This window comes from Physeter macrocephalus, chromosome 7 (assembly GCF_002837175.3).
Source record: "Physeter macrocephalus isolate SW-GA chromosome 7, ASM283717v5, whole genome shotgun sequence".
Classification (NCBI taxonomy): domain Eukaryota; kingdom Metazoa; phylum Chordata; class Mammalia; order Artiodactyla; family Physeteridae; genus Physeter; species Physeter macrocephalus.
Genome location: NC_041220.1, coordinates 74,586,348 through 74,606,459, shown reverse-complemented (window position 1 = coordinate 74,606,459; position 20,112 = coordinate 74,586,348). Strand labels below are relative to the sequence as shown.

The following is a 20,112-nucleotide window of genomic DNA, read 5'->3' as shown; positions in this document are numbered from 1 at the left end:
AATATGTAGTTATTTAAGGTTTTTTTTTTTTAAGATAGCTCCCTAAAGTTTACTTTTCTCAAAGCTATTCCATTCCATTCCAAGAATGCCGTACTTGGGGGAATTCCCTGGTTAAAACTTCGCTTTCCAATGCAGGGAGTGTGGTTGGCTCCCTGGTCAGAGAGCTAAGATCCCACGTGCCTTGTGGCCAAAAAACCAAAACATATCTGGACTTCCCTGGTGGCACAGTGGTTAAGAATCTGCCTGCCAACGCAGGGGACATGCGTTCGATCCCTGGTCCAGGAATATCCCACATGCCGCGGAGCAGCTAAGCCCGTGTGCCACAACTACTGAAGCCCGCGCGCCTAGAGCCCGTGCTCCGCAACAAGAGAAGCCACCACAATGAGAAGCCCACGCACCGCAACGAAGAGTAGCCCCCACTCGCCACAACTAGAGAAAGCCCGTGCACAATGCAACCAAAAATAAATAAATTTTAAAAAAAGTAAATTTTTAAAACAACATAAAACAGAAGAACAAATTCAATAAAGACTTTTAAAAAATAATAAAAATAAAATAAAAAGAATGCCATACTTGGTAAATTTTAATTTAAATAACCATAGTATTTTTTTAATTGTGTCTATGCCTTCTTTATAACAGTGTCATTTGTTTTACAAAAGTATATTTGAAGTTCTGTATCAGATAAAAACAAAATAACCTATTCAGAGTCCACACTTACAACCTTAACATCATTAGCATTTTACCTAAGCAAAGGAGTTCACCAGCGTGTGAAATCTAAACAGACAGTCTCAGAAATAAGTATGAACCATATGGAACTTTTTTTTTTTTTTTTTAACCAGATGGGTTACATATTGGGAAATACAAGGCAGTCAAGAAATGTTAGAGATACGTTTACAAAAAAGGAAAAAGCAGGTGGGAAGGGGAGATGATTACAGATTGTGGAATTCATGCTGCTGCTTAAGTTCATGCACAAGTCAAGGTTAATCTGCTATGATGTTTTCTGAATGAATAATGATTTTGGTGTTGCTAGTTCAAAATCTTTAGTAAATTTGAAACCCCATTAAATGTCTTATGGAATATTCAGTCTGGCAATATCTTTTTTTCTTATGGAATATGCAGTCTGGCAATATCAACAGCAAAGAAAATTCCAAAAAGTAGAGCAGCTGCTATCCCACTAACTTCTGTTGCAAAATCATAAAAGGAGAGCAGATACTTAACGAAGCACAGTGAGCTTGATGCTCTGCAGAGCGGTCATTTGCAGTTTCCTGTATGTCTCATGACAGCCCTCTGAAGTATAGTTATATTATTTTCCCAATTTCACAGATGATAAATAGAAGCCTAGAAAATTAAGGAACACCTTCTAGGTCATGCTAAGTACTGGAGCAAGATATAACGACTATAGATTGACAGTTCCTCAGAAGTTCCTCACTCTTGAAAAAGGATTCCGATCTTTGGTGGTTTTGAGAAGTTGTCAGTGGACAGTGAATTTCTTCGAGACAGAACCACGTATTGGGTTGGCCAAAAAGCTCGTGCGGGTTTTTCCATAAGACATTACGGAAAAACCCGCACGAGCTTTTTGGCCAACCCAATACTAGGTTTTGTCTCTCTAATGCTAAAGAATATCTAGAACTTAATAAATGTTGAGTGAATGGACTTACCAGCACTCTTTCTTCCTAAGTTAGAGTTTATCCATTGCTTCCCATTCAGCATTCTTATAGAATTTTCCTAATTATTTTTCCACTAAAAAGGGCTAGAGTCAAATTTTATGGGGTGTGAAGTTTATATAACTTGGGGAGGTGCTATAAGAAAAAGAGTACAAAATTATGAATACAAAATTACTAGGGCCCCACTTCCAGGACTTTGAAAGGAGCCCATGGGAAGTGACGGCTGTTGAGGTATATGCTTCATTAATTTCACCATAAATCCTCCTGTGGTCTTAGCTGTATTAAATATTGCCTCCCAGAGTTAGAGATCAGTCACGTCTTCCTTTTCAGCTCCCATAAATGTGTTGCCCTCCTTGCACCCATGTTTATAAAATATAGGCAGTACTTTTTGCAGCATTACAGGTATTTCAGGTATAACAGGTACAAACTGAAAATTGCTTTTAAGGCCTCTTGATAGGTAAAACAGGCTTTGCCTGGAGTAAGGACAAATGATTTGATATTTGCCTTATTTATTAAGAACAATTATTGTTTTAAGTAACATTTAAATCTTTAGGCCTCTTAATTGAACTGAAGAAATACAGTGATGATTTAAAAGTTATTTCTTGTTTTAATATCTTTGATGTATTAGAAATGAATCAAGTGATTATTTCTTTAGTCATTAAAGTTTTATTTCTTAAACCTGGATAATGCTACATACTGTATTAAAAAAGTAGCTTACCTTTTATTATAAGTTTTGAATTTTATTTTTAAATTAGTTGTTTATTTATAGAATGTAGAACATATTTGAGTGTTTCATTTGCCACCGACTCAAAAGCTTTGAAAGTTTATCAACTAAAATTGTTTTAATGAGAACAACAATAATTTTTTTGTCCTGAGAAAATTTAGGTACATGTGGAAAATTATCTGATCTCACATAAAAATAATTTATCCCCTTTGCACAGGGACTTTCCTTAGGGGACCATTTTGAAAACTAAAATAGCTATACTGAATTGTACTGTAATTCTGTATTTTAAGTGGTAATATTAGTTATAAATATTAAGATGTGAGCCTGGGATATGATGAAAACACAAAATATGGTGGTTTTTAAGCAGTTGTCTAATTACGCTGAATCCTAAGGAATGAGAATAAAATTCCATATTTTGCCATTTAAGAAGTTATATTTAAGTACTAAAACCAGGTTTTAATTCTGTAATCCCCTGATTTTCACAGAATAATAATCTCAAACAAATTTACTATTCTTTGCAAATATCACTGGGGCAAAGACCTCACCGTTTCCTATTAATGGTGGGCTGCTTGGGGCAGAAGGGTAAACGACTTACCTGAAGTTCCTTTTCTAATTAAGGGAGTCTCATGTGGATGCCTGCATATATATTTTTATATAATATATAGATGTCACAGGACTCATAGGAACTAAGCATCTCATTCAAGAAATTCCATTGCCAGCAATATAGAAGAATTGGAAGTAAAGGGAGTATAAAATTATTTTCTACAAATTCTGACTTTGAAAAATTTAGGTTTCTATATAAACATAATTATAATAATAATTCAGTTATAAAAGTTTAAAGAGAGCTATGATAATACTAAAATTATTAGTATAACATATATCTTCACTAATGAATGCTGTACCTTTTAGTAAAATAAGATCCTCAGTCAGTAAGTGGTTCAGTGAGCAAATATGTATAAAGCCAGCACTGTGCCGTATGCTGCAGAGAAAATACAATTGTGTACATGTCAGACTCTGCCCACATTCTGGTTGGGGATATATAGTGGACATCAGAATTGGGTTTGACAATAGTAATTGGTCATTTTGCTATATTGGTTTCTCACATATCTATCCAGTGATCTACCTTGTTTTTTTATTAATTTCAAAATGAGTTGCAGAGTCAGTACCCTTCACCCCTAAATACTTCCCCATGCATATCAACAGAGTTCAACATTTGTTCATAATTCTTTTTTATTGACATAAATTTTACATATATTGAAATATATAAATCCTAAGTGTACCATTCAGTGAGTTTTAACAAATGTGTAGTAATACTCGTGTAACCCAAATCTTTACCAGGACTGACAACATAGATGTATATTTTCAAGATTATCCTTCAACATAAGGTATGCTTTTAAAAGTTTGCTTTTAAGGAGAGAGGTTTATTAAAACCATATTAAGTATTTGAAAGTATGCCCAGTAGTTCAACGTTTGTTTTGCCAAGGGAAGCAAACATCTGTAAAAGCATTTTGCTTGCTCATATTTACTCTAGGGAAAGGTACTAGAAGTCATCTCCAGGTACAAACTGTGAAAAGGAAGAAAAATTGGAATGATTCTTGGATGTGTTACTGTCTGTCTGTAGCTGTCTGTGTGTTTACACGCACAAGTCACACACTGCAGCTCAACAGATACTGCCTTCCTGTTAGTCGAGATTTTATTGAGAATAAAATATAGAGTAACTACCTAATTCTTTAGAAAGTAATTTTTACAAAAACTTTTGGTTTGGAGGCTGATGATCCAGGCTCCCTTCTGCTTTCAGCCTTTCTGAGGTCATAGCTGTGAAGGTAGCAAAGGAAATAGGTCCTTGGGCTTTTATGGGAAGGTGTTTTTTCACTTACAAGCGCTTAGTGATTTCTGTGGTATGGGATATTGTAGATAATAGTTTAAACCAGTTGCTTCTGTTACAAAACAGATCTAGGGATAAACACAGTAAAAGGTAGGTGGAAGGTGATAGCTAGCACTAGGTTCTATTATCTGGTTTTCTGTTTTTTCCTTTGAAGCCGTATAAAGAGTTGCCTGTAAATCATCCACGACACTGGCAGCCTGTGGTGAAGTTTTGTCTGTGTGATTTTTAAGTTTGTCCTGTTCAGTAGCCTTGAGAATTTTAGTGTAGTTTCTTTTACTTTAAAACTACTTTGGTTAATTGAGAAAATAATCACAAGATGCTAAGTGATTATTTCAAGCAGCTTAGGATATCATATTAATTTTGTGTGAGTGCATCTTCCATATTCCATACAGTCCTCAAGAATATTTTATTTTTGTGTTGTTCTTTGTTATTTTTTTCTGATGTGTCTATACTTAATACCCTGTTTTCAGTCTGAGATCCCAAGTAAACAGCCTGAGACACCCGATGATATCATTCCTCAAAAGGTAAAACACAAAATACCATAAAAGAATGCAAAATACTTGCAGTTTTGGTTTTTCTTCCTTTGTGTTATTTTGTTTTTGTTTTGTTTTATTTTAGTGCATGGTAGACTAGACTAACCTAAAGGGTTGACTTTCAATTTGTTTCTGTAAGTTCCTTAGAATTGAAAAGTGAATTTCATTCATGCTGAGAGATGTCCTCATCTCTCTCGCTTTGTTCTGATTAGCTTTGTAGGGTCTGTATGCTGCTCACTAACAGGCTGAGTATTCGCTGTTCTCACTGTGAAATGTGTACTGCTTCACACTTAAACTAACAAGTCCCAAGGCATGTTAGTAATGGGCAGCCTGACACTACCAACTTGTTTTTTCAATTACTCATTTAATTCTTCTAGATATTAAACAGTATATATTTTGAGAATGCAAGTGTGTTCTCTTAAAATTACTTTTTCAATCAGAAGGAACTAAATGGAAACTAAGCATATATGACCACTTTTTAAAATACAATTTTAATTTATTTTAATTAATTTAAATTTATATAATTGTTTTCTTTTTCCAGAAGGATTCAGTACATAATTCAGTAAAAAAAAAAAAAAAAAAATGCAGTTCAGAAATGTCACAGAAATATACCTCAAAATATTTAAGGGAAAATGCTTATAGTTCCAAGTTTAAGTCAGATATGAAGTCAGTAACCAAGATGTTGTCCCATATCTGTTAATTCATTGTCTTGCCCATCACTAACTATGCTTTCACCTTTTTAAAAATGAACAATTATGAGTTGAAGATAATTGTTAGATCTCATGTAGAGAATTGTTATAGTACAAAATTTACTACCCTGCTTTCATTTCAAAAATATTGCAGTATTATTAGTCGGTTCATCAGATCCTTCCTTCCATACCTGTAATTTTTCTTTACATCATTTCAGTACTTTCCGATGTTAGATATTTCAGTTTCCATTTGCTGCATATCATTCATCAGTTAGCTTGCAGCTCTCTTCATTCTCTAACTTTATACCTGAAGTTAAAAGAAGGGTAATGGTGGCTTGAGTTAGGCATCTTTTCATCTCAAAATTGGTTCAGTATTTTAGTCTAAATATTCCTGTTGGACACTTGTTTTCTACTTTAGTTGAAAATCATTTTTTTAAAAAGGTCTTGCTTAAAATAAGCATTATTGTAGACACTACATATAACTACCTGAGTCGAAGAGTTAGGCTGATAGAATACTTTCAATTAGACATTCATAGGAAAGGAAAGGTAAGATAATGTTTAGAAAGGGAAGGTCTTTAAGCATGTTTCAAACCCTGTCTTTTTCTTAATTGTTAATTTAAAGTCTGGGTCTCATTGTGATCAACCTGTATACATATAAACTTTTCCCTATGGTTTTACATTTTTGTAGGAAATTTTAGACCTCAATTTTTCATTATCTATTGTTTTAAGAAAAAAAAAGTTTGGGTCAATCAGAGAACCTGTTTTTAGGATAAATATTAATTATTCTGAAAAGGAAATGCTCTTGTATCATACACCAAAAAGGTAAATCTTTTGTAATATTTCTACATAATTAATTTCTTCTTCAAAATGGACTTATATGTTCTTGATATACTCATTTAGTTAGTAAGTTTATGGATCACATTCTTTTACACAACAAACAACAGGATGTTTTAGCAAATTAGACATACCAGCTTGGTGTGGCAGGCCAACCAAACAGTGTCATCTGGCCTGAAGCCGGTCGATTCCATATTGGGTCAGGACTCTCTGAAGGTTTGGGCCATTTCCAGAGTTCCAGAGAGGCATGGGAATATGGGAACAGGGCAGTTCTGGGTCCCTACCTCCAAATATCTGAAGTAAACACTCACACAGGTAATTCCAACTGAATGGATAGCCCTTTAGGCCTGTTTACTTGGGGTGGAAGCAAGGTTTCAGGCTCCTCAGAAACTAGACATCCCCTTGCAACTTGATGCTCTCCAACACTGGGCATTCTCTCTACTGTACTGATGCATCAGTGAGGCTGTACTGTACTAACATGGAAACATTTGGCTAAAGATGATGTGTTTCTTTTTTCGGGAGGAACAAAGCTGCTAATATTGTTGTTTTATATATTTTTTTTTAAATCAGAGCAATTTAAAAATAGAGAAACTTAATCCAAAAGACTGTGGGTTTACCCTGTATAAATACAGTCTATTAATTCTTGGAGATAAATTATCTGAGTCCTTTCCTTTTGTTGTTTCTTAGAAACCTGCTCGATACAGAAGAGCCATAAGTTATGACAGTAAAGAATACTACATGCGACTAGCCTCTGGCAACCCAGCCATTGTCCAAGATGCCATCGTAGAGAGTTCGGAAGGTGAAGCTACTCAACAAGAACCAGAGCATGGTGAAGACACTATTGCTAAAGTCAAAGGTCAGCCTTCCTCTCTGATTTTAATTAAAAACCATTTGGGAGCGTTCCTTTTACTTGAATCTATATGAAAATATTAACAACTATAAACAGTAGGGCCAACCTAAAAGTATCCGTACATATTTTACTATCACACCCTTCTTAAAGATTGATTTCTATATCAGAACTAAAGAGACTGGCTCTTCTTTATTGCCTACAGATGAATGTAGTGTGCCTGTTGGCTTGATAATTTTTTTTCACTGTATCTGGCAGAATTCTCAGTGGTGCCTGATATTTTAAGTTAAGGCCCTGAAAACTAAATAAATATATATAAAACTAAAACAACCACTAAATGTGTCATTAGTGCATGTTGGCTAACAGTAAGAAATAATGGTCTTTCTTCCAATGAGCTAAGACAGATTATTCCAAAGCTATACTTTATGAGCCTAGAAAGACATGCATATGGTGATGAATTGGATTGAAATGGCCATGGACTTTTTGATTCTGTACTTTTGCATATGTGTGCCCTCTGCCCTCTTGCTACAGCTTCTCTGTTATCTGGACCTACCCTGTCTTGAAGATACTGGTCAAACTGTCCTCCTCTGAAGGCTTTTCCAACTCTGCTGTCCTCCAATAGCACTTTGCTCCTATCTTTTATAGCAATTTCAGTGATTTCTTTCACTGCTTTATGTTTTCCTAAATTATAAGTTTCTCAGAGGCAGAGATTATTTCTCCTCTCACTTTATAGATTTTGGCACATGCCTAGCATAAAATGGGAATTCAGTCAATATTGAATAAGTAAATCCGTCCGTTGTTTTAATTTTTTAAGCCTCTGATTTATCATAAATTCAAAAGTCTTGGCGTAGTCTACAGATAAAGCCCTAGAATATAAATTAAGAACTCTAAATTTAAAATTATTTTCAGATCTCATTGATAAAAAACTAACAGTATATGACCATGTCAACAAAAAAATTTATCTGCAATTGTGATCAGTTTCTCCTGTTACATTATACCTGTTCTCTCCTGTGATAACTATGAATTACTAAACATTTCATAATCCATCTAACATTTTCATAGAATCACTGAAACTTTTATTAGTTGAACAAAGTTTTCAACCTTTTCATTTCTTGACACTGCATCAGCAAGGTTATTGAGATGGGTCCAAAGTTGTATTTCCTGGCTATAACCACGGTGTATAATTCACAGAGTTTGTGATGTCTTGTGTTTGGGTCATTGGAATTTAACTTCTCTTGGCCTCATTTTCCTAATGTCTAATTGAGCTAAAACTACAAATATTGGTGTCACTACTATGATATGCAAGATGCTATGCTAGACATAGAGTTGGAGGTTCTGATTCGTCAAACTAAAAATAAAGCAGCTGGAAGCTTTTCCCCTTGTGGATATTCTCAGCAGGACTTGATCTTTCTTGTTTATTTATTATACTCTTTCACATGTGAAAATGAGGTTCTTCCCAAGGCAGAGAAGAACCTCTGATAACTTGTGTTCAAAGGATAGGATTCTAACAGGCTGATTTATGTTTTTCCAAAATACTTAGTGTAACTATCATTGGTAGATACAAAATTACTTTTTTTGGTATAGAACTAAAGAGTATTAAATTAAATGTGAGATTTAGAGTTTATTTTGAGTGCTTCCCATACTCTGGGTTATCAGTGGTTACTTTCATCAGCTGATTTTAATTTCATGTGATTATCAATAAAATCAATAAATTATCAAAAATTATCAAAATGTAGGCAGTAAAATGTTAACTTATGTGGCACATTAAATTGTCTGGCCCTATATTTTTAAAAGAATTGTGTTCTTATTCTTTATGACCTGATGATTTAATCAAATTCATTCTTGTATGAATGACCATACTGCCACTTGTAATATGAGTCTTGAAGTAGTCCTCATGGGCCCTCCAAGTAGGTGGAATCTCTTATAATCATGTTTATAACTTGCTGTCCTTATTTTTGTTTCTGATAATGACTGGTCATTTATTGAGGGTATCCCCTCAATGACACCTGCCCATTAGCACCACCACTTTTACCATTAATTATGCTAAGCCCTCTGTTTATCATCATCATCTGACACTTACTGAGAATTTACTATTTATTATGCATGATACTAAACACTTTACATGAATTACCTCATTTAGTCCTCCAGCAATCCTCCTGGTATCCATGATAGATAGTATTCTTGTCCCGGTTTTATAGATGAGAAACTGAGGTTCAGAGGGGACAAATAATACTCCAAGGTCATGAAGCTGTTTAACTCCAGAGCCTGTGCTGTTGACCACTGAACTGTGCTGCCTCCCCATACCTTCCAGAACTATCTCAAATTGGAAATGTAGAGGAGGGACTACATGAGACTAAACGGCTCCCAAATGACCCCAGCAAGACGACATGACCCTCTTGGCTCTATTCTGCAGGACTGGTCAAGCCGCCTCTAAAACGGTCTCGATCTGCACCTGATGGAGGAGATGAGGAGACCCAGGAGCAGCTGCAAGACCAGATTGCTGAGGGTAGCTCTATAGAAGAGGAGGAGAAGACGGACAACGCCACCCTGCTGCGCCTATTAGAAGAGGGAGAAAAGGTGCCTTACTTCTGAAAAGGAGGGATTGTATTAAGTGGTTTGTTTCCATTTTACAAGACTAGTTGAAGGGTATTTATCTGGCAGCCAAAGATAAATATTTTAGCCTCTGCAGTGAAATCAGTAGTAGGCGCCCTTTTGGGTTCAACACTCTGCATCTTTTTCATCTGTAGGGTTTTCTGACCTCTCTGAACACACTGAACAGCAAGAAGTTGCATCAGATATAGTATTAACAATTGACACCTAGTTCACTGTTTCCTCTAAACCCTTTATTAGGCTGCAACTTTTGCCATAATTCTCATTTCAAACCCATGTACACAACCCATTCAGTAATTTGGCCCTGTATTTTTTCCTATACCTTTGTAATTCCAGTAACCACACAAGCAACTTCAACTAGCCCATCATCCCCAGCCTTGTGCTTAACCCCTGCTGTGCTTCATTCACAAAAGACTACTTTGCCTTCCTGTTTCTCTCAGCCTCTTATACCCTGCGACACGTCCAGGCTCACTTTACTGACTCTGCCACGTAGCCTGAGCCCCCTGCATTTTGTCCCTTGCAGTTCACTACAATGATATTTCTTTACTCTGCGCTTTACTCATTGTGTTCTCTGCCTAAATGCCCCTCTTTCCATCACTTGCGTAACCTCTATCCTAGTAACTCCCATTTGATGCAACATCATTTATCTGGATGTCTTTAATGCTCACACAGAGGAAGCTTTCCTTCACTGTCTTGCGAACTCAGGCTTAGTTAGACACCCTCCTCTATGCTTTTATAAAGCCTTATATATATCACTCATTTTATCATGTTATTATTATTTGTTCCTGTGTCTGTCTCTTCACCTAGATAGTGAGCTCTTTTGAGGCAGGCACTGTTTCTTATTTCTGTCCCAGTGCCTTACACAGTTCCAGTCACCTGATAGAAACTCAGTAAACCTTGAATGAAGGAGTGATTGGTTGAATAAATAAAGGGATAAATGAGTAAAGGAATTAATGAATTGAGTGTGTAGTGAGTATCACCTTTTTAAAGGTTGTTTTGCCTATTATAGTAGATCTTGGTATAACACTTGAAATCTTATCCACTAAGAAATAGTAACTAGAAATTAGGGTTTAATTTTTTAAATTCTGTTGAAATATATGGCCTGATTAATCTTGAATGAAAACATAAAAAGAAAAAAGTATGTAACTATAAAAGTACATTAGATCTGAAGGAAGCACAAGAGAGGCTTCTGGGGTCTTGGGAATGTTCTGTTTCTTGATCTGGATGCTGGTTGCATCATATTTTAAGCATTTGAAAATTCATCAAGCTATGCACTTATGAAATAAACATTTTTTTCTGTGTGTATACTTACAATAGAGTTATTTTAAAAGTATGTCAGTTTTTCTCCTGTAACATTCTAAGTTTTTATTATTGAAGTAGTTCAGATGTGGTGATGAAAATTAACTTATATTTGCATATTTTAGAAAATCTATTTTCTGATGCTGTCATTTTTTAAACTTTTTAAACTCATGAGTACAGTTTTTGCTCTAATTGCTGTAAGTTTGAATAGTGCAGGAGGTGTATTTAGACTGACATTTATTTGACATTTGTTTGACTCTGATTTAATTGCTGATTTTTTTTTTTCTTGATTCATGTTGAACTGAGTGTAAGCAAGAAAGAATTTTTACTAAGGACTAGATCCTGCCTGTTGGAAAGAAAACACTGCTAACATTGAGAGATTTAGCAAGTCCTTCCTTCTATGAGGAAAATGCAACTTCTGCCAAGTTTGGCTTTTTACAATGGCACAACAGGCTGCCAGGCAGGCAGACTCCAGTGGAGAGCAAATAGAGACAAATTCCACAACTCCAGTTCCAGGGGTTGTTATGGAAAAAGAGGAAAGTAAGCTATGTGGAAGAGAAGACAGCCAACAATTCCTAACATGATTATGTACATTGTCTCACTAACTCTCATGACAAGCCATTGAAGTATATTTGAAACTTATATGAAGACACAGAAGCCCAGAAACATTAAGAAATTTGACCAAATCTATAGTTAAACAACAGAACTGGGAATTCACTCAGGATTGTCAGGCTCTGCATACCTTTTTCACTCTGTATCATCCTGCCTGGCCCAGGGCACAATCCTAATCTCCTCACATGTATGCCTTAATTCCCTTTCCTGCAAAGTTTGTGTCTGTCTCCTTCCTCTTCTAACTTGTTCACTGACTGTAGAGCCTAGTACACATGTGCCTGGCATGGAGTTAGTACTCAGTGAATATTAGGATAAGTGGATTGGGTGGATGGATATGAGTAATGGTTGTTTCCTTTTACTGAAGTCAACTGCAACTCAGACTGCAGTCTTAGCTATTCTTTTTAATATGCTTAAACTCTGGTTAATATGCTTAGCTCAGGGGATGCCATCACAGAGTGACATCTTCATAAAATCTTGTTTGCCCATTAAATCCATGTTTAAAGACATTTTGCTTCATTTATATCAAAAAAAGAAATTACCTGATTTTTTAAAACTATATTAATGAATGTTTATGGTTTTCTTTATAGATCCAACACATGTACCGCTGTGCTCGAGTCCAGGGGCTAGATACCAGTGAAGGGCTACTTCTTTTTGGTAAAGAGCATTTTTATGTGATTGATGGATTTACAATGACAGCAACCAGGGAAATAAGAGATATTGAAACCTTACCTCCAAAGTAAGTAAATGAATGAAGAGACACAAAGTACATCTATCTTTAGAAAGCAGTATATCTACATGGGTTTGTTTGGTTTTTTTCTTTTTTTTTTTTGGCTGCATTGGGTCTTCATTGCTGCACGCAGGCTTTCTCTAGTTGTGGCGACCGGGGGCTACTCTTCGTTGTGGTGCGCAGGCTTCTCATTGTGGAGGCTTCTCTTGTTGCGGAGCACGGGCTCTAGGTGCGCAGGCTTCAGTAGTTGTGGCACGCAGGCTCAGTAGTTGGTGGCTCTTAGGCTCTAGAGCACAGGCTCAGTAGTTGTGGTGCATGGGCTTAGTTGCTCTGCGGCATGTGGGATCTTCCCAGACCGGGGCTCGAACCTGCGTCCCCTGCTTGGCACACGGATTCTTACCCACTGTGCCACCAGGGAAGTCCTACATAGTTTTTTTGTTTGTTTTTTTTCGGTATGCGGGCCTCTCACTGTTGTGGCTTCTCGCATTGCGGAGCGCAGGCTCCGGACGCGCAGGCTCAGCAGCCATGGCTTACGGGCCCAGCCGCTCCGTGGCATGTGGGATCTTCCTGGACCGGGGCACGAACCCATGTCCCCTGCATCAGCAGGTGGATTCTCAACCACTGCGCCACCAGGGAAGCCCCTACATAGTTTTTTTTTAATGCAAAAATTGTGTTTCAAGTAATATTATCTCTCAGTTTTTGTGCATCCGTCATTAAATATTCACCAGAGTAATAGTTATTTCAAGGCTATAAGAGACAAATTTGCCTTATTTATCAAAACGAAAACTAAATAAAATTTATTGCTATGCATTAATAGCACTAGATGTAAGTTCTTTGTATTATAATCTATATATTTATAAAGCATTCTGAATTTGTAAATTGTTCTTTTTTTCAAATTTCAGTGCAAACACAGTTGTAGAGAAACTACAGGCAGCTGTGTAATACTCTAACAAATGTAAGAGCATCCATGTCCTCTGAGTACCCTAGAAGCAGTGTGACTGAAGCACAGGCAGGAAATAACTGACTGAGTTTATCCATCTTCCCTTTCTTCTGCCAGCCCTGTGATGGACGTGACAGTGGGTAATGGAAAACCCAGAGACAGACAAAGCCCAAAGGAAGATGAAAAAGCTTAAGGCTTAGAAAATCAACACGCTCTTCTCTTCCTTTAACATTTTGAGCACCTAACATGCACTGTGAATGTGGACATGGTCATCTTCATTGCTAGGAGATATTTCAAATAATTACTTTCAGTAGCAGTCAGGGCCACATTATGACTTTTACGGGCCTCTTCCTACATATAAAGATACCTAAAATGATGTTTTTCTGACTGTGTTGGTTTAAAGATGAATATATTCATATTATATATTAAAACATTTTCTTCTACCTAAAAGTTCAGTTTTTTCTTTTGATTTTAAAAGAAATTAAAACATTTTCTTGGACCCCCTAAAAGAATATAGGCCTTGGCACTTGCCAGCTGTGCCTGATGGATAAGCCCTGACAGCATGAATAGGATTTTTTTTAAGTTATATTCATCAAAGAGGGTTTCTGGTATACTGAGTAGCTACCAAATTATTCTCTTAAAGGTATGTCTTTTTTAAACTAAATATTCAGATATATCGATTCCTGCTTCTCTTCACATGTTGAAAATAACACACTCTTTATTGAACAGTGAATTTATCTCTTGTTGTGTTTTTATTATCTCCTTTCTCTGGGCTGCCTATAGTATGCATGAGCCAATTATCCCTAGAGGAGCCAGGCAAGGCCCCAGTCAACTCAAGAGAACATGCAGCATTTTTGCCTATGAAGATATCAAGGAAGTTCATAAAAGGAGGTATCTCCTGCAGGTGGGTTGATTTAGTAATAAACGTCTTGTCAGGTTCCTTTACTTAGAGGATGTGTACATGATAGGATCCACATTATTCCTTAGAGTATTAGATTTGGTTGTATGATAGACAAGCTCATGTCACATGGGTGCATAACTTTACAATACATCCCCCTTCTTTTTTTTTTTTTTTTTTTTTTTTTTTTTTGCGGTATGCGGGCCTCCCACTGTTGTGGCCTCTCCCGTGGCCTAGCCGCTCTGCGGCATGTGGGATCTTCCCGGACCGGGGCACGAACCCATGTCCCCTGCATCGGCAGGTGGACTCTCAACCACTGCGCCACCAGGGAAGCCCCCATCCCCTTTCTTAAAAAAAAAAACAAAAAAAACACAACCTAAAACTTTGAGTGATATTTTGTTATCCCTCTTTCCCTATAGCTATCCAAATTTGTATTATAATTTTCTTTTTATATAAAAATTGCATTCTCACTATAAATTTACAAAATTATAATTTTATAATTATTTTACCATTATTCTGTTAAAGATTTTAGAAACAAATTGAGCAAAACAAACTGGTACTGTTTATTGTGTAATTTAATCTGCTGGGAATTCATGACTCTAAAAATGTTCTTCAGTCAACAAGTCAGTTTCTTCAACATTATAGAAATTCATAGTGGAAAAGTTAATATATAACCCTATTTGTGTTTTTTCTTAATGTTTTTCCCTCTGATCATTTCAGCCTATTGCTGTGGAAGTTTTCTCTGGAGATGGACGGAATTACCTCCTTGCCTTTCAAAAAGGAATTAGAAACAAAGTCTATCAAAGGTATTGTTTATTAGGAATACTTCATAATGCTGTCATAGGAAGAAATGGGAGGGTAAAGCATTGCCAGTTCAGCTAGTTTTTTAAATATCTGTTAAATCCATGAATTAACTTCTTTGAAGAAAATGTTTGTTTCATTTTTGCCAGCCTCTTGAAATGTGATTCTTCTGATGCTATTCTATTTTGAAATCACATTTTTCCTTCTGGTAACTTTTAGTAGATAGCATCAAAAGCCACCTTAGTGATAAAGTCCCATGTCTCTAAGTGTAAAAGGATGATGAAACTGGAGCTTAAAAAAATAATACTTCAGATTCAAAATAGGCTTCTTTCGTATTTACCAAAAAGAAGACAGTGTCATACCTTGCTATTGAATGCAGAGCCTGAGTTTCCTTAGAATTTATATTCGTATGAGACTTTTCTGACTTTGGAAGAGAAGTTGGATACCTTCATCCCTGAAAAAGTAGCATAGCCAAGTAAAGCAGTTGATGTAATCTAACCATATTTCATTTTTGGTAAACCGTGTTTAAATTTTATCTTATAAAAGAAAAATAGTATATTTCCATGTGCTTGAAAATACTTCTGTTGGGCATGTGAATAGTAAGGCTTTTATGAACTTACCATAATATAATATGAGAGCCCTCTTATTCTTTGAAGAGTGGTGTAGATCCTGGCAGTCCCTCTATTAGGGAAGTTTTGTATTTCAAGTGAGGAATGACTAATACCAAGCAACATTGCTTATCATTGCAGTACAGTAATACTACCTGTGAGCATGAGGGAAATGAGGGAGGTTCTTCAAATAAAGTTCCTGTGGATGTTGATTGGCAAGAGCTAAGTAAATGACTGAAATTTTAGTTACCTATCTTGTGAATTTCTAAAGGTGATAATTGCATTCAGTGTTAGTAAATTATCTGCTCCTCCCAACTAGAAGCTGTGGCAAAGAGATGAGATTGTCTTTATCTGAGAAATGTCTGTGTATATGCCAAGGTCAAGGTCCACATTCATTCCAAGAATTTTCCCACAATTCTTTTTTACCCTTAAAAAATGTATGTTGACATTATGAGCAACTCTGAAAATAATTATAATAGTGTCACATAAAGGTTCTTATCATGTATATATTTTCATTTGTTAGAGATGTCTCTGTCCTATCATTTGTTTAGCTGTTAGCACTACTGACTGTCATGTAAATATTTAGCTTTTAATCACTCTTTAGGACATCATTAAGTTGACTTAATTCCTGTGATTCAGTGTGTCAGGCTTTTTCTTCAAGTAATGTGGCAGCATATGTAAAAATCCAAAATGATAGATTTTGCTATGGATCTTTATATATGGCTTTGGAAGCCATCATCCTACCCTTTTTTGTTACAGAATGTTCTAATTATTGTATATTCCCTTTGCCTGCCATTTACTGAGTAGTGGAGGGGTAAATGCAGCAATTAAGATCTAAATGAATCATGCTTTTGTAAGTTCCCATTAGATCCTGACTGAAACGTCATTTCCAATTTTATACTGTTTTTAAATTTTCCAGGTTTTTGGCTGTAGTGCCATCTCTAACTGACAGTTCAGAGTCTGTGTCTGGGCAACGACCAAACACAAGCGTGGAGCAGGGGTAGGTTGCTTGCTTCTTGCACATTACAGTTTAATACTGCAGTTGGATCATTTCTATCAGACAGTATTACTTAATATTTTAATGAGTGTTCCGCCACCCTACCAGGGGTTTGCAAAAAATTTTTAACTACTGAAAACTAGAAAACTAGAAAAAAAAAAAGAGAAAATTTATGCATGATCACTCATGTCAGATCAGTGTCAAATTGATCACATTTTGATCAATTCCCTTTAATCTTTTAAGCATGCGTATATTCCTATGTGCATAATAGAGTCCATACTAAAAACACAGATTTTTATTCTGCGTCTTCTATTCAGTCTTATATGTAAATATTTCCTCCTGGTTTTAAAAAATTCTTTAGAAACTTTGCCTTTATTTACTAGCCCTTCATCATATGTATAAAGCATTCTCTTGTTTTTGGATAGTTCATCTTTACCTGTTACAATAATGCAAATGTGATACCTCATTATTTTTTTAGGATAAAATTCCCGTAGTAAAATGGTATGAATTTTAAGACTCTTAATATACGAAACCAGCTAGATTTCTATAAAAATTATACACATCTGTATTCCACCGATAGGGGATAAGTTTGCTTATCTCAGTAGATACCAGCTTTTTATATTTACTTTTTCACTTTTACCAATTTTTAAAGATGCTTTGTTTTTAAATGTGCATTTCTTTTCATATTAGAAATCTTGAGCTCTGTATATATTTGTTAGCCATTTAAAATGATCATTTATGAATTATCTGTAACTTTTGCCCATTTTTTTTCACTGAGTTCTTTATTGGTGGTGGTGGTGGTGGTTTAGTTTTTTTTTGTAGTTTTTTTTTTTCAGATATAATTGACATTACATTAGTTTTAGGTGAACAGTATAATAATTCAATTTTGTATATATTGTGAAATGACCACCTCAGTAAGTCTAGTTAACATCTCCTCTGAGTCCTTATTATCAATGTGTACGAGATTTTTCAGTAATAGCATATTATCCCTTTGCTTGTCATATTTGTTGCAAATTGCCAAGTTTTTCTCTTAATTTTTTTTTCTTACATTTAAATATAAACTTCTGTTTTTGTGTGTTCAAACCTATCATGGTTCCTTTGTGCTCTTTTCAGCTGCTTTTAATCTTAGGAAGTCTTTTGGATGATACAACCATTTCAAGAATCTGTATACCCAGCTTCATTTTCAGGCACTCAGGAACTGGTAGCCCTTTATAATCCATTAGAAAAGAAGCAGTAGACAGCAGAAGCAAGAAGAACTACAATCCTGCAGGCTGTGGAAAGAAAACCACATTCACAGAAAGATAGACAAAATGAAAAGAGAGGACTATGTGCCACATGAAGGAACAAGATAAAACCCCAGAAAAACAACTAAATGAAGTGGAGATAGGCAACCTTCCAGAAAAAGAATTCAGAATAATGATAGTGAAGATGATCCAGGACATCGGAAAAAGAATGGCAGCAAAGATCAAGAAGATGCAAGAAATGTTTAACAAAGACCTAGAAGAATTAAAGAACAGACAAACAGAGAAGAACAATACAATAACTGAAATGAAAAATACACTAGAAGGGATCAATAGCAGAAAAACTGAGGCAGAAGAATGGATAAGTGACCTGGAAGACAGAATGGTGGAATTCACTGCCATGGAACAGAATAAAGGGAAAAGAATGAAAAGAAATGAAGACAGCCTAAGAGACCTCTGGGACAACATTAAGTGCATTAACATTTGCATTATAATTGTCCCAGAAGGAGAAGAGAGAGAGAGAGAAAGGAACCAAGAAAATATTTCAAGAGATTATAGTCAAAAACTTCCCAAACTTGGGCAAGAAAATAGCCACCCAAATCTAGGAAGCGCAGAGAGTCCCAGGCAGGATAAACCCAAGGAGAAACACACCAAGACACATAGTAATCAAATTGGCAAAAATTAAAGACAAAGAAAAATTATTAAAAGCAACAAGGGAAAAATGACAGGCAAGGATCTCATTCAGATTCGATGGAGAAATCAAAAGCTTTACAGACAAGCAAAAGCTAAGAGAATTCAGCACCACCAAACCAGCTCTACAACAAATGCTAAAGGGACTTCTCTAAGTGGGTAAAACAAGAGAAGAAAAGGACCTACAAATGCAAACCCAAAACAATTAAGAAAATGATAATAGGAACATACATATCGATAATTACCTTAAATGTGAATGGATTAAATGCTCCATACAGAAGACACAGACTCGCTGAATGGATACAAAAGCAAGACCCGTATATATGCTTTCTATAAGAGACCCACTTCAGACCTAGGGACACATACAGACTGAAAGTGAGGGGATGGAAAAAGATATTCCATGCAAATGGAAATCAAAAGAAAGCTGGAGTACCTATACTCATATCAGATAAAATAGACTTTAAAATAATGTTACAAGAGACAAGGAAGGACACTACATAATGATCAAGGGATCAATCCAAGAAGAAGATGTAACAATTATAAATATATATGCACCTAACATAGGAGTACCTCAATACATAAGGCAAATGCTAACAGCTATAAAAGAGGAAATCGACAGTAACACAGTAATAGTGGGACACTTTAACACCTCACTTACACCAATGGACAGATCATCCAGACAGAAAATTAATAAGGAAACACAAACTTTAAAAGACACAAGAGACCAGATGGATTTAATTGATATTTATAGGACATTCCAGCCGAAAACAGCAGATTACACTTTCTTCTCAAGTGCACACAGAACATTCTCTAGGATAGATCACATCTTGGGTTACAAATCAAGCCTTGGTAAATTTATGAAAATTGAAATCATACCAAGCATTTTTTCCAACCACAAGGCTATGAGATTAGAAATAAATTACAGGGAAAAAAACATAAACAACACAAACACATGGAGGCTAAATAATACATTACTAAATAACCAAGAGATCACTGAAGAAATCAAAGAGGAAATCAAAAAATACCTGGAGTCCACTGACAACAAAAACATGATGATCCAAAACCTATGGGATGCAGCAAAAGCAGTTCTAAGACAGAAGTTTATAGCAATACAGTCCTACCTCAAGAAACAAGAAATATCTCAAATAAACAATCTAACCTTACACCTAAAGGAGCTAGAGAAAGAAGAACAAACGAAACCCAAAGTTAGGAGAAGGAAAGAAATCATAAAGATCAGAGCAGAAATAAATGAAATAGAAACAAAAAACAATAGCAAAGATCAATAAAACTAAAAGCTGGTTCTTTGAGAATATAAAATTGATAAACCTTTAGCCAGACTCATCAGGAAAAAGAGGGAGAGGACTCAAATCAATAAACTTAGAAATGAAAAAGGAAAAGTTACAACGCACACCACAGAAATACAAAGCATCATAGGAGACTACTGCAAGCAACTCTATGCCAATAAAATGGACAACCTGGAAGAAATGGACAAATTCTTAGAAAGGTATAACCTTCC

General features: G+C 35.7%; 1 protein-coding gene across 8 annotated transcripts in view; it reads left to right on the top strand.

Moving 5' to 3' along the window:
• Positions 1 to 20,112, top strand: part of WDFY3 (WD repeat and FYVE domain containing 3) — a 275,458-nt gene that overhangs the window by 222,928 nt on the left and 32,418 nt on the right. For 7 of the 8 annotated variants that reach the window (XM_055086060.1, XM_028492000.2, XM_028492003.2 and 4 more), the window contains 7 exons: positions 4,741 to 4,794; positions 7,014 to 7,182; positions 9,587 to 9,750; positions 12,282 to 12,430; positions 14,145 to 14,265; positions 14,980 to 15,065; positions 16,588 to 16,668. In XM_055086060.1, coding sequence (XP_054942035.1) covers positions 4,741 to 4,794; positions 7,014 to 7,182; positions 9,587 to 9,750; positions 12,282 to 12,430; positions 14,145 to 14,265; positions 14,980 to 15,065; positions 16,588 to 16,668 — 824 coding nt within the window. The remainder of the gene's footprint in view (positions 1 to 4,740; positions 4,795 to 7,013; positions 7,183 to 9,586; positions 9,751 to 12,281; positions 12,431 to 14,144; positions 14,266 to 14,979; positions 15,066 to 16,587; positions 16,669 to 20,112) is intronic. The other variant, XM_028492001.2, reaches the window with a different exon arrangement.